General features: G+C 43.4%; 2 protein-coding genes across 3 annotated transcripts; one reads left to right on the top strand and one right to left on the bottom strand.

The window, feature by feature from the left end:
• Positions 1–1,767: 1,767 nt before the first annotated feature.
• TCEANC2 (transcription elongation factor A N-terminal and central domain containing 2) lies at positions 1,768–5,502 on the bottom strand. The gene is made up of 4 exons (XM_015870713.2): positions 5,375–5,502; positions 5,136–5,277; positions 4,631–4,824; positions 1,768–2,787 (listed from the first exon to the last, which is right to left on the bottom strand). Exons 1-4 carry the CDS (start codon positions 5,474–5,476, stop codon positions 2,599–2,601), a joined length of 627 nt encoding a protein of 208 aa, XP_015726199.1. The 5' UTR covers positions 5,477–5,502; the 3' UTR covers positions 1,768–2,598.
• Positions 5,276–13,476, top strand: TMEM59 (transmembrane protein 59). Of its 2 annotated transcripts, XM_015870704.2 has the most exons (9): positions 5,276–5,401; positions 5,626–5,839; positions 7,932–8,037; positions 9,504–9,598; positions 9,804–9,956; positions 10,232–10,316; positions 10,638–10,722; positions 11,537–11,645; positions 12,350–13,476. In XM_015870704.2, the coding sequence occupies exons 2-9, from the start codon at positions 5,645–5,647 to the stop codon at positions 12,503–12,505; spliced, it is 984 nt and encodes a 327-aa protein (XP_015726190.1). In that variant the 5' UTR covers positions 5,276–5,401; positions 5,626–5,644; the 3' UTR covers positions 12,506–13,476. The 2 variants fall into 2 exon arrangements, with proteins under 2 accessions (XP_015726190.1, XP_015726192.1); XM_015870706.2 differs by having other exon boundaries at positions 5,276–5,839.
• Positions 13,477–14,246: the final 770 nt, after the last annotated feature.

Here is a 14,246-nt window from a genome sequence, read left to right as displayed (position 1 = left end):
GACCGTAGATGTTGTTGCTCAGCGGACTGCCAGCAGAAGAGTTTAGAGCAGTGCTAATTGCAGCATAACCCTGGCACGCTCTTCCCCTGGTTACATCCCTTAGGATGCTGGAGCTCCTCTGTGTTTCCCCTGAAGCCTGGTGTGCTGGATGTTCTGGGTCCTCACAGCTCCTTTTTGGTTCTGTAAGCCAAGCATTGGGTCTGCCACCCCGGCAGTACTGCAGAGGGAGGTGGGTGCAGCACTGGGACTGTGATTCTGCAGCCCCCAGAAGCAGCTGGGGGCTGTAAGAGGGCATCTGGGGCTGCTCCTTGTCTCAGCATCGCTTCTTCCAGGGCCAGCCCAGCAAAGCCTTCAGATTACAGCGAGAGAGATCTAAAAGTTTGGGTTCTTTGTGGAGAAAACCTTTGAAGAGCCTCTTAAAAGAACAAGCAACACGGAGGAGCTGCACTCTCCTTTTCAGGAAGGATGGGAAGGGTTTTACCTGCTCCCTTCTTCTTTCGCCCCAGCAATTTGCAGCACTGTGAAGCTTTCCTTCACTGCTGCCTCCCAAAGCAGTGGGTTTGCTCTTCAGAAGTCCTTAAACCATTCCCCTGTTGTCTGCACTTCCCGCTGTGCAGCAGCTCCCCAGCCCTTGGGGAACTCTACCAATTCCCCCACTCAGTGAGTCTCCATCCCACGTGTCCCTGCAGCTTTAACATCACCCTGCAAGAGCTGGACCCAGAGCTGTGTGCTTAGGTCTCTTAGAAAAATAGCTGTGAAAGTATTAGCCATAAAATAGACCAAATGTATATGAATTTGCTGGTATGCAGCAACTCTGCGTTCCTGAAGTTAATTCCCAAAAGAGAAATATTCAGCGTGTACCGAGAACGAGGCCAACAAATATCTTCTCTGCAATGTTCAAAGAGCTGAAAGGCATCCAAAAGAGATGGAACAAAAACTGCTTCTCCCTAAAGCGTGTTCAGAAAAGAAAGGTGTCAGGGGCCAAGAGCGATGTGGATAAAGTCACCCAGAAGAGTTGGCCGTGTAGAGCCTTGTTTATGTCTGTGTGACCTCGCTGTCACATTTTACAGCACTACAGTGGATAGCATCTGGTAAGCATCCACATCTCTTCCCTCTATGCAGCAGGTATTGGCACTGCAGCTCTGGAAACAAAACCAAAGACACTCATTGATCCTGAACTCCTTTTGTGACAATCTGAGGTGGGTGAATTCAATTACAGCCTGAAGCTAAGTGGGAAATGGATCTGATTACTTGTAAGAAATTGAAGGTTTTCACATCTCTTGTTCCACACCGATCATCAAGTGTTGGGTCTCTGCTGATGTATTATCCTCAGTCACCACTCATGTCTGCCAGCTTCTGCTTCCACCCAGAGCAGTATTTAGCAGATCCACCTACTGACACCCAGACCTGTTTTAGGATGAAGATCTGAATAGCGACTATTGCATCATTTTCAGACCATGTTATTTGTTCTTAAGGGACTCCCCTGAGATCAGCGTTGACCACGACTGATCAAAGCACACCTCCATACAGTGCATTGCCCTTCAGTTCCTGTACCTGCGAACAAGCAGGTTTCACTCATCCCAGCACTTGACTCTCTCAACCCTGTTAACTCAGAAATGGATTGTGACCAGTGCCTTGTACATGCACAGAGAACAGGGAGCACTTTATTCTCCACCACTAGAGAAAGACTGTGCCTGTCACAGCCTTAATAATAGTACAGAGGGAACAAGATGACTTGTGACACTAAAGAAACCAGAATACGAAAGGCAAGGTTTCCAGGTTTTAATAACTAGTAGCAATTCAAACAATAGTTTGTTGCTTAAATCTGTTTACACCATGCTCTATACAGAGGAAAGCCTGGATGTGGAATGTTTTCCTTACAACATAACTGTAGTTAAAAAATTCATCTCTAGGTGAGTTTTTCCAGTGTTACATTAAGAAAAAGCACCACATTTCAATCATGAGTGAGGTATGGAAGTCAGAGCGAGCTGCTCATTAAGTAGAGGTATCAGAGAGCACCTTTACCCCAGGGTTTCAGAGGATGCCCACCACCGCAGAATGACTGAGCCCATGGAGGGATGGATATAAAACCACTGAAGCCCATTTTGTATCACTGTGGATGTAGAGGAAATCACCTGGCTTGGCTAAACAGGGCCCAGCCGCAGCGGACTTGGCTGATTTAGGATTAATGAGGGCTTGCAGTTATCTGTTAGGAACCTCCTCCCATGAAACAATTACCCAGATTTCCCACTATTTCCCACACAGCGCAGAGATGATCCTTTATGCCGTTCAGCTAATTGCATCTGAAGATCCACATCAGGGAAGGAGCCGAGCTGAGGGATGACAAACTGACAGCAGGAACAGGTGAGTGAGCAGGGATGGCTTTGTACCAGGAAAACACGCAGCAGAGCAGAAGAAACTTCTTATGCAGCAGCCCCACAAAGATTTAAAGCACCACTTCCATCACTAGTAGTTCTTGTCCTCAGCCAAGTGAGTCACGCTGTCAGCGCTTCAGCAATCCCCCTGTGACAGAAAGGGTTCCCAGTTCCATAGAGACACAGGCACATGAAGTTCTCACTCGGCATCGAGCACGACGCCTCACTTTTTATGGCTCTGTACAAAGGCAGGGACGGTGAGTGTGCCAGTCTTGACTTCTGCACGGATTTCAGGCTTGTGCTTTAATGAGAAGACAAGAGCTCGCACCATTCTGCGATACGGCGCGCTAATGAGACGTGAAGAGAGATGAAAAGCTTCTCGCTCAATATTTTCAGCCAGTGGGTGATCAATCTGAAAACAGCAAAGTATAAAATTAGATCTTTACGTTTAATAAGGAGACCGACTGATTGAAATTGGAGGTTGGTGCTTTTTGGTTTTTCTTCATTAATCAGCGTAGATTCAAGGAAATCTCCTTCTCATCACAAGTGCAACAGGAAGAACAATTTAATTCTGCCCAAGCAATTAAGGAGCAAGGCAGCATGGTCAGTGGCAGGGAACATGTTCACATCCCCAGCTGGGTGGCAGTGCTTTGCCATCACGACAGGAAACTAATCTGCAACTCGCTTTGGGCTCCAAGTGGAACCACAATTAGAAGCTCTGATGTGCTCTCTGTGTTGTGCTGTCTCTGTGAAGCTCACTTTTTGATCCTGCTGATATAAGGCACCTCGGATACTATTTTAAACTCGATTCCAATAGCAACTATAAGACATGCCAAACACTTGGCAACTCTGCTCGGTGCTATAAAGGGAGATGTGGGTTCTGTGTGTGTAAAAGGAGGTATAATTAAGAATGCAGAAAGGGTTTTACTAAATGTTAATTATGTAGTTATTGCTTCAACATGTGCCAAAACCTGTAATTTAGAAGAGCTTAGGAAAAAAGAAATAACAAAACCCTGCCCATCAAGAAGTGGTTTTAATTTCACTTCTGCTTTTTGTGACAGGGAATCTCCCATGTTTCTGATACAGGAGATTCCATTTTGTCAACCAATACTCCTCCAAGTCCTTTGCCCACTACTTTCACTCTCTTTTTGCTACTCAAAACCAAACTACCCCTCTGCTGGCCAGCACCTGGAGCCCTGTTGTATCCATTCAGCCCCATTCTCCCTTTCTAATCAGCTCTCAGGTACCTTTGCTTTCCACTTGCCCAAGTGGCTGTGGCTCCCCTTCCTCTGAAAACTGTTCATCCTACAGCTATAAGCTGCACTTGTAGATGCAATGGCAGCTGCAAGCCACAAGGGTAGTCTTCCTTCCCATACTTTCAGGTAAGTCCTCTTTGGAATTAGCTCTGCCTTGTCCTACCTTACCCCATACCACTTGTTTGAGGATGGCATTGTAGCCTTCATCTCTCCTAGGTTCAGACTTGACCACCAGCCTTACTGCTGTGCTGGACCTGACAGCGAGCTCCTCACATAATCATCCCAAAGCTCCCTCACACTAAATGACCTTTTTGCTTTGCCCCAGTCCAGATGGATGGGAAGCTGGAGAAGTCCTTCTCATAGCTGGCAAACACACAGCTGTGAAATTCTTGAGTGCTTACCACTTCTCTTGCTGTTTAAAGGATAACTAATGAATAAACTAAAGGGATAATTATTACAGTGTTTCATAGACCAAGCAAGCTAGTTGTTCGGCCTCACAGCAAAACTCTGTTCATTTTTTTAAAGACACCAGAGGGATCTAGTAATTATTGCCATTTTATATACTGTCAAACTTGCCTCCATGTTTCTGCAATACATTTCAATTTACAAATGTTTAATTACTTAAATATGAAATGCCCAAAAGGTCCCAGCGTTGCTTTAACTGCTGACAACTAATAGTCCAAACTTTATATTCTGCTAAGTTCCTCCTTTTCCCTTATCCAACCCGACTGCAGTGCATACACAGCCACTCTGTTGGCTGGTGATGGAAATGAGAGCAATACACTTACAATTAGCATGATTACTTGTTTAATAACAGCAACAAAACACATATGAATCTACCTTTAAGACAAAGCTACTTATAAATGGGGTCATACATCACTGCAAATAGGAACTTTTGTCCCCACTTTGCTGCTAGGACCAGTTTTAGGGTAACTATGGCCAACAAAGGCTTGTCTAATGTGCTCCTATGAGCAGCTACTCTTTAAAGATGAACACTACCTCCAGATCCAGGGCTTCACAAAGCAGCTTCCGTGCGTTCTTTCTGAACGCCTCAGTCTTGGGATCGCTCTTGACTTCTATGGAGGGCCTATTTGAGTGGTGTTTGATGGAGGTTCTCCACTCCATATAAACATCTTTGGCAAGGCTGGCCACGTCGTGATCGGAGTGTTTGCGCATCTTGTTCACTGTGTGACCTGAAAAAAGAAAGACAACGAGTGGCACAGGTTGGATAGGTCAGAATATAGCGCACAGACAGAATATAGCACACAGGGGTCATGTTGGTGCTCGGCAGCCAAATACATCTTTAACTGAGGCAGTGTCACAATTAGGCACAAACCTAAGAATAAAATGACTCGGAATGAAGCACGTTCTATTCCGACAATAGGATTCCATTGAGAGCCGACCCGACCCACTGAGCCCCATTGACCACCAGGTGGGGCTGTTCGCCTTCTGCAGCACAACCCGGCCGTGTCCCCGTGCAGGGTGTGGGATGGGAGCACTGTACCTATCTTAGTGGACAGTAACACCTCCTTGGAAGGGATTTTCTTCCTCAGTTCCCCCAGAGCTTCCAGCAGATTTTCCTTAGGCTGCCCGGGCAGCTCCAGCATCGCCTTCCAGCGCTTTATATCCTCCACCACCACCACCCTCTGCAAAACAGAGAGAAACCCGATAGGAAACATTAATAAACGAGGCTCCCCAAGGACGAGCTGATGGAGGCCACGGCAGGAACCAGCGGGGACTCGCCTTAAGGGATTCGAGCGTGGCCTGCCGGTAGGAGCGGGGCTCCGAGCGGGCCTGGCGGGGGCTCTGAGGGGAGCGGGGTCGGCGCACCACGAACCGCTCCATTCTATGCTATGCTATTTTATCCTATGCTATTCTATCCTATGCTATTGTGTTCTATGCTGTTCTATCCTATTCTATCTTAACCTGCTCTGCCCCTCGCACTTCGTATCCCCTCCCTCCTCCCCCTTCTCTCCGGATAACCTCGCGAGAAGCTGCCGTCAGAGGATCAAGATGGCGGCGCTACGGGCCGGGTTGCAGTGGCCGCCTTTGGCCTTGTTCGTGCTCCTGCTGTGGGCCGCAGGTCGCTCTCGGGCTGATGGAGAGGTGCCCTCCAGCTCCTCTGAGGCCTTTGACTCCGTGTTGGGCAACACGGCTTCATGTCACCGCTCCTGCCAGCTCACCTACTCCCTGCACACCTACCCCAAGGTAAGGGTGGGCCCAGCATCACGGCCCTCTCCCTCCTCCCGCCGGTGCTTCCATATAAATTCCATATTTTCGTCTTGAAAATAGCTGGATAGGCGGCGTCTTGCCGAGGAGATACAGCTTTCACAGTGTATTTGTGTTTTAGTGGCGGTTCCGTGGGTCTGGGGGTCGCTCCTCTTTTCCTCCTATTCCCGAAGAGGCAGCTGTTATTTGGGTTGGGACGTTCCGTGTTATGGGGTCTAAGGCTGAGCTGTGTCCATAGCCACGGGCCCGGGGCCAGGATGCAGCATGACACCGAGTTCTGGAGCATGGAGCATCAGAGATGGCAATGGAGTGGAATGGCAGAGCTGTCAGTGCTGGTTTTATTCATTTACATAGAAAAGTCGATCTTAAGATGATCGAATAATATCTAAAATGCCTGGCTTAGGATGATGGAATAACATCTAACAAGTATCATTATATATTCAGGTTCACTGTCGGTTCCAAGGTTTGCACAGCTCTGAACCAGTGATTTGAATGGAACATTTGCTTGATTTTTTTTCTGTCATTGGCAACAGATTGAGCAGAGGGCTGTTAGAGGTAGGGTACTATGGTTAGGCTGTGCTTGGACTTGATGATCTTCAAGGTCTTTTCCAACCTGGGTAATTCTATGATTCTATTCTATATTTCATTGCTAACTGCAGCTGTGCAGCAGATTGAACTCTGAATGCTGGGAGTTCTCTTGGCCCTGAGGTTGCTCGCCAAGGCAGCAGGCAGATGGAAGGAAATGGTGATAATAATAGGTAACAGGGCTTTGCTTTCATATGAAATTACAATTGGTCTTTGCAGTGCAGCACTTGATTCTGGTATCACCACAGGGAAGCAATGTGTGGAATACAGGTCGAATTAGATGTGTGATGTGTTTTGGTGCCTCTGTGTGATGGCAGTGAGGAGAAAGACCTAAACCTGAGAAATAGAGGCTAAACATTGTCCTGAAATAGTTCCATACTATTCTGGCACTTCAGGTAAAGCTGATAATCCTGTGGTTTTTAATCTGCCCGTGAACTCATTGTTTTGCATTGCTGGGAATGTTGAATGTATTATTTAACCACCTCTTCCATCACAATTTGGTTTGTCACAAAACCACCATGTGAATGGAAGGAAACTGTTTTAGTTACCACTGGAGAGTTTTTCAGCTTAGCTGCCTTTAAAGCACATTAGTTTGTGTTCTCAAGCAATGACAGTGTGCTTACAGTAGATGATACAGTAAGGTGTGGTGTGTTTGTTTTTGATGTAATGAATGCAGAGTCTCTTTCTCCCCTGTAACGAAAGTGGCTGCAGTCACAATAGGTGGCTGTTTAGTTACCAGGCTTGGTGGATCTGATTCACTTAAAGGAGGCTGGCTGTAACTCTGCAACATTGAGACCACCATGTGTGGAAAGTACATCTCCACCCCTCTGTGCTGTGCTCAGAAGGAATACTGGGTTATAGGTTAGTAGTGTTGTAGTAGCACTGGGAAAGAATTATTCTCCTGCAGTGAAAGAAAAATGTGGTTTTGTGTAACTAGTTTTTCAGGTAAGTAGTTGACCGTGGTACTGCTAAAGAAATTAATCAGGAGTTAATCATTTATTTTGGTGATTCTGCTGTAGTTCCAATAAGAGACTGGTGGATACATTGTAATACAGGGTAAAAACAACCAAACAAACAGAGTCTGCTTTGATCTTCACCCATTGGGTTCTCTTAATGATCTGAAGTGGATGACTGTGCACCCATTCTGTGCTTTGTCAGAGATGCAGCCTGGCTTTGCTGTGAGCCATAGGAATAGAATTGCAATGTGGCATTTGCTCTCCCAGCTCTGGCTTTACCCCAGGACTGAGAGCTCTGTCTGAAATGGGTCGGGCTGCGTCACAGCGTTACAGAACTGGAGCTGTGTTTTATTTCAGATGATCCAGGCTGTCTTATTTTTCTGACTTCTGGGTCTGGTGGGGGGAAGGATGGTGGTGCTCTACTGGGTGGCTTTCTGTAGTGCTTAATTTGTGGGGTTTTGGTGGTTTCTTTGTTTTGGTCTATTTATTCTTGAATGGAGGAATGTAAGTGTTCTCTTGTGCCTTCCCAGGAAGAGGAGCTGTACGCGTGCCAACGAGGCTGCAGACTGTTTTCCATTTGTCAGTTTGTGGATGATGGCATCGATTTGAATCGAACCAAACTGGAATGTGATTCTGGTAAGAAATCAAAACTCCTTTAACTTCCCCTGATGTGGAGGGAACAGCAGCAGCATCTGAAGGATGTTGTTAAATTGGTGGGATTATTTCAATTGCTTCCATGCAACTTCAGGCTCATTTATAGAAGTGAATTATTCAGATGAAGAGCAGGTATCACAATGTATGTCTGCCTTGTAGCTTGTGGTCTAGGCTAAACTCTTAACGCAGTAAACTACATTGAAATAGGGATCTAAACACTCAGGACTAATTGTCTCAGATCTGTGTTAGAGTGATAATCTCATAGTGAAGGTGAAATCTATATGTGCTGTCGCCAATTAACACAGTTTCTGCAGCTATGCAGAACTTCTATGTAATAATAGCAAGGTGGCTGCTTAACAGTTTTGTTCAGAGATTAAGTGGGATGTAACCACCCAAAGCAGGAAAACCAGCAGAGTAGCTCCCCTCTATTTCTGAAATATAATTAAAACATCAGCACTAAGAGGAGGCTTTTGTCTTCTTAGTAATTCATAAAAACAAGAGGGCTAGTAGTTAGCTCAGGGAGCTGCGGGAAGATACACAAGGAGAAAGCCTAAAATGCAAAGTTGTTAATGTGGTACAAAGCCATATTAAATGCTCTAGAAATGGGCTAGTGCTTTAGTCTGTCATACACTGTGTATAGCTGTGATACAGCTTGTCAATCTAGTTGTCGAACCACACATGAAAGAGTGCCATAAAAAGGGTGATGTAGCGATAAGGCACACGTAGAGGTAATTGAACAGTTGCTTGCATTCTGATCTAACTCTCCTTTCTGAGGCTGTTGTCTTTTGCTGGCTTATGTTCTGTAATCTGTAACCTGAGTTCTCCATGTATAAATGTGAATAACTTAGGTTTCTTGGTCTTCATGGTTTCTAGCGAGCAATTGATAGAAGATACATGTAAATGAAGAGTTGGCTTCATTTAATTTGTGTTGAAAATTAATTCATCAATACTTTCAACACAGTTAATGTACTTACTGTGTTAGCAGGAAAATGTTCCGTAGGTTTTGCTAAGGAATAACGTGCTTTCTACTATTACCCCTGACAGGTTTAGTAGATCTGTGGTCTCTCTACTTGTTTAGAATTCCAGCTTTGTTCTCTAGGATAAAGTAGTAAAAATGTTTGACATGATCTGTAGAGGAAAAAAATACAGCGGTGGTAGGAGAATCAATGAAAACTTGCAACCTTGAGTTTGCCCAGATTCATGTTTGTGATCGGTTGCTCTGACAGCATTCAGATTTAAAATATGTGATTTGTATGAGCTCCAATTCCTTAACCTTCATTAGGCCCAGCACCAAATGCTGATCTTGGAATGATTGCCATATCTTTCCCTACAAATGAGGTTGTCAATCTCTTTAACTGCTGCTTTGTTTCTGATCCAACTTATGTTGGAAATGTTTTCTTAACTAAAGTGCAGAATTTATCTTCTCATTTTGGGCACTTCTCTTGCAGCCTGTACTGAGGCATACTCCCAGTCTGATGAACAATATGCTTGCCATCTTGGATGCCAGAACCAATTGCCATTTGCTGAGTTAAGACAAGAGCAAGTAAGTACATGACATGTTTTTCAAATACCACCTACTTGTTTTCTGTTCAGCGTGTCTTCCCTTTTTTAAAATTCTTCAAATGACATCTTTTTAAGAATTGAAATACAGACATGTATTTCAGATGGGGAGATGAATGAGCATGAACATAAGTTCTGTCCTCTTCAAATGAAAACAGATTGAAAACCAGCTAATGTTTTATTTGCAGCTAATGTCCCTGATGCCAAGAATTCATCTCCTCTTTCCTCTGACACTGGTGAGATCCTTCTGGAGTGACATGATGGATTCAGCTCAGAGCTTCATAACATCCTCATGGACTTTCTACCTTCAAGCAGATGATGGCAAAATTGTCATATTCCAGGTGCCTGCCTTTTTGTTGAGGTTAAGATGTTCTGGGTGCTAAATACTTATCTGTGCTCCTTCCAGTCTCAGAAAAGACTATGGGTCACTGTCAGAAGTGTTCAGCTTTTGGTAGCATTTTGCTGCATTTAGTGCCATTTCAGGGGTAAAAAAAGAAATAAAATTATGTGAATGGAGCATGTCTTATGACTGACTTCCCTATTAATTCTGAAAATGTAGAGGATCAGATGAATGGAAGGCTGCTAACAGGATCTGTTCATCCTTGTTTTGTTTTAGTCAAGGCCAGAAGTGCAGTATGTTCCACAGCTTGATCAGGAAGCTGAAAATAGAAGAGGATCCTTGTCCCTGAGTAAAACAGCTTGTAAGTTCTTCTTTCTGGTTTGGAAGAGCAAATGCAAATGTTCCATATCATACAAGAAAAAAAAACCAAAACAATGAAAAACAATAACCAGAACCAAAGTTGCAGGTGAAATATGAAAGCACATTTTTAGAAAGCTGAAGTGCAATTCTTTGCAGTGCACATTAGCAAGGTCTGTTGGTAGTAACCAACTCTCCTGGAAATAGAAATGTTTCAAGCCAGGGCCATTGTGAAATCTTCCCTTTGTGTTCTCTGTAGACAAACTGGATAAAGTTTGTGTCTTTTATTGCTTTTCTGACAGCTGCTTCTGCTGTTCTATTTCAGCGGACCCACAGCCAGGAAGCTCGCAGACATACCGAGGACTTTTTGAAGAGCAAGGAAACGACAGCTTTTTCAAGTGTCTTTCCATGTATGTATGTCAGTACCTGGTACAGGGCATAGTGGTGTGTCCTACATGTGTGGTGGCATTTCTGTAAGGCATCAGTCTTACAAGTCCTTTCGGTTCAGATTGAAGAGCAGTTAAACTGTTGTATCCAACCTTTTGTTATGGCTGCATTCCATGCTCACCCTGTGTTATCTGTGGGCTATTCTGCCAGCTTTCATTCTCTTTCCCATTCTAGTTAACTATAATACTGATAATTTCTTACTCTTATTTTTTTCTATGTGGAACATGATGTTGATAACTTTTTACACATTTTTTAGTATATTCAGCAAACTGTACCATCAGTTCCCAGTTTTACCTTTCTTTAGCTCTGGTTGTGTTTCAGGACAAAACATTTTTCTTTCCAAATGCAAAGGGCACTGTTGTGTCTCAGGTCTAGTCTGGAAATACCCAGTATATATTAAAGCTTTGCTGAATATCAGCATTTAGGTTATTTCTTCTCTCAGTCACTGACTGTTTCATTAAAAGCTGAGGTGTGAGGGATCAGTGAACTGCACCTTAAGTGCATAACAAAAATCTGTCCGTTGCCAAGATCTTAAATGGGAGAAAGTTCAGGGCCCCAAACCAGGACCCAGCAAGTTTTTTATAATCTTTCAAATTAGATACTAAATAAGTGTTAGATGTTATATTGTATAAGCAGCTGTCAGAAGTAGGCTGTGCAGCTGGGGAGAGAGAGTGACTAGTGAAGGAGCATGAAATGCAGTCAAAATGGACACAACTTTTAAAGACCCATTATTTTGTATCCAGTATATGAAATCTAGCAACATTCTTTTCATTTCAGAAACTCCAGCTGGATTTTAACCACTACGCTTGTTCTGTCCGTGTTGGTGCTCCTCTGGATTTGTTGTGCAACTGTAGCGACAGCTGTAGAGCAGTATGTTCCATCTGAGGTAACTGTTATGTTATTCTTACCTTACAGCTTTCTACAGAATAATCAACATAACAGGGAGATCAATTATAAAGAGTTTTTTATTTTGCTGATGTGGTCAGCAGACAAATTCTTGTTTGAATGATTTTCTAGCTGAACATCTGTCCGTCCTTGTGGCTGATAGGTGCTGTGAGCCTTGCTCAGTAAGCACAGATGGTGTCTTCTGGCTGATAGCTCTGCCCTCTTAGCAACTTTTGGGTTACTTTTCACAAATGGACATTGCTTCTGATTTCTCTGGTGGTAAAACTATTATGAGGATTAGATGAGACAGGTGGAAACTAATATGGGTTTAATTCAGTGGCGTCAATAGTGACAACAGACATGACAGCGTGTTGTTGGGGACTAGAGGAAGTCTGTATAAGGGGAAACCAACTGAGCTAGTATTCCTAAAGCCAAAAGAGGGCAAGATTTGTAGTGTTTGCAAGCTAAAGAGTTTGGTACACAAGCACTACATCTGTTGGGTTTTCTTTCCTCTGGTAGATCTAATGCATTTATTTGGACTTAAGTCTAGTCTCAGCCATGAATCCCAGATGTTGTAGAAAGTGTGAGTTAACTTGTGTTGAAGAGCTGCAGCCATGGAAGTCAGGAGGATAGCTGTATAGCAAAATGCATTTTATTTGTATATTAAGAGTCTTTGTCTTAAAGTAGCTCATTTAAATATTTCAGAAGCTGAGCATCTATGGAGATCTGGAATACATGAATGAACAAAAACTGAACAGATATCCTTCCTCTGCACTTGTTGTGGTTAGATGCAAGACTGAGGAACATGAAGAAGCAGGACCTCTTCCTACAAAAGTTAATCTGGCTCAATCAGCAATTTAAATAAGCTTCCATTGGATTGAATAGACTAATTCTAACAGTGCTAGCAACTCCTGATTGTTTGTGGTGGTTCTTCAGATAAGAAGCTTAGCAGCAAGTCTTTAAATGCAGATAAAGTTACAGAATCAACAGATGTCATGGGTTTTTTTTTCCCTCCCACTCTAGTAGTGCAGATTCAGACACCTCGAATTTGTTTGTTTCCAGACATAATCACTTTTCACTGGTGTTTGCTCTGTGTCTTTTTGCTTACAGAAGCTGTAAGCATGCTTTCCATACTTCTGCCATGACACTTTCAAACTTATTTGTGTATTCTAGGATATACTGTGTACATTCAAGAGTTAGCTCTGTAAAGATATAAGAAATTTTAAGTAGGCAGGAGATGCCTTTTTAGTGTTGCACTTTCTGTTGTAGTTAAGAGAAAATATTATAAAATTATCTGCTGTTCTTTTTTTTGGGGGGGTGGGGGGACACTTGTTAATGTTCATGCACAGACAACCCTTTCTCCAAGCACAGAAATCTATTTTTTCTACCATGTGGCAATATCCAGGATGGAACACATTTGTGAAGTACTGTAGGCTGGAATTCAGTTTGTTGAAGGTAGGAAATGTGTTAAAAAAACGCATGGACATATGCTTTCACATACAGAACGTTGTACGGTTCATTAATTTGTCAGACTTCAGTCTTTACATCTTCAAATCGCTTGTAAAGTTAGAGCCTGTGTTTTCTGAAGGAATTCTACTTTCTGTTCTTGATTAACTATTCTAGTCTTGTAACTTCATTTACAGAAACAAGGTGATTCCTGAGAAATGAGAACAGATGAATAAAACCAACTGTATAGAAAACACTGACTGTATAGCCTTTTGCTATGGCTCGTTATTGTTTTACTCCATCTGAAAGGCTGTAGCATTCCTCCTGTTGGCAATGTGACCTGATTTTGCTGTGTATGATTCACTAATACAACACCTTACAGTGTCCTTCATATATCTGATGTATTTTGTTGCCATACTTCTCTTTGAGGAGTTGACCATAGTAGATTGATTTTAAGGTCTCTTTCTAAGTGTTTGAAAGCTGACTGGAATGCACGATACCCAGCTCATTGGAATGGCTTGTTGGTTACACCAACCCTTGTGAAAGCTTATAAATGACCAAACAAAACACTGTCTCCAGTTCTGGTGAAAGCTTGAGATTCTGGAGAATGCAGTACATCATTCCCTTTCTGTTAGAACTAGTTCAGTGGCCATGGCTGATGTGGCTGCTGGTTGTGTAAGCTACAGGCAGTGATCCTTGCAGGAATGTGCATAGTTGCCTATGGAGTGCTGCTGTAAGTTGTGACCTAGGTGCATTCTGATTTTCTGTCTGAATTAAAAGAGTACACAGGGGTTTGTTTTAAACAGGCATGTAGTAGTATACAGTCATTGTAATTTGAAGTCTTAATTTAACGGTACCTCTTGATGTTAAATTCTTCAGTGAGCAACACTGCAACCCAGAAAACAGCATCAGCAGCCATGGATGTGTACTTTTCTTTGTGTGCTGGTGGCATTACTGTAAGGCCTCAAACCCTACTGTTCTGAAAACCATGAGTGTATTCAGAACACTGTTCACTTGTGCATCAGCAATGGGAAATCCCTCTGCTGTAGCAGCTGGGCTGAGAAACACAACTTCAGTACGCAGCCCTGTGTCAGTACAGAATGCCTGTGGGACCAGATCAGTATGCAAGTAGCTGTTTAAAGACTTATAAGCATGG

The sequence above is a fragment of the Coturnix japonica genome, chromosome 8 (assembly GCF_001577835.2).
Source record: "Coturnix japonica isolate 7356 chromosome 8, Coturnix japonica 2.1, whole genome shotgun sequence".
In the NCBI taxonomy this organism is placed as follows: domain Eukaryota; kingdom Metazoa; phylum Chordata; class Aves; order Galliformes; family Phasianidae; genus Coturnix; species Coturnix japonica.
This window is presented reverse-complemented; position numbering and strand designations above follow the sequence as displayed.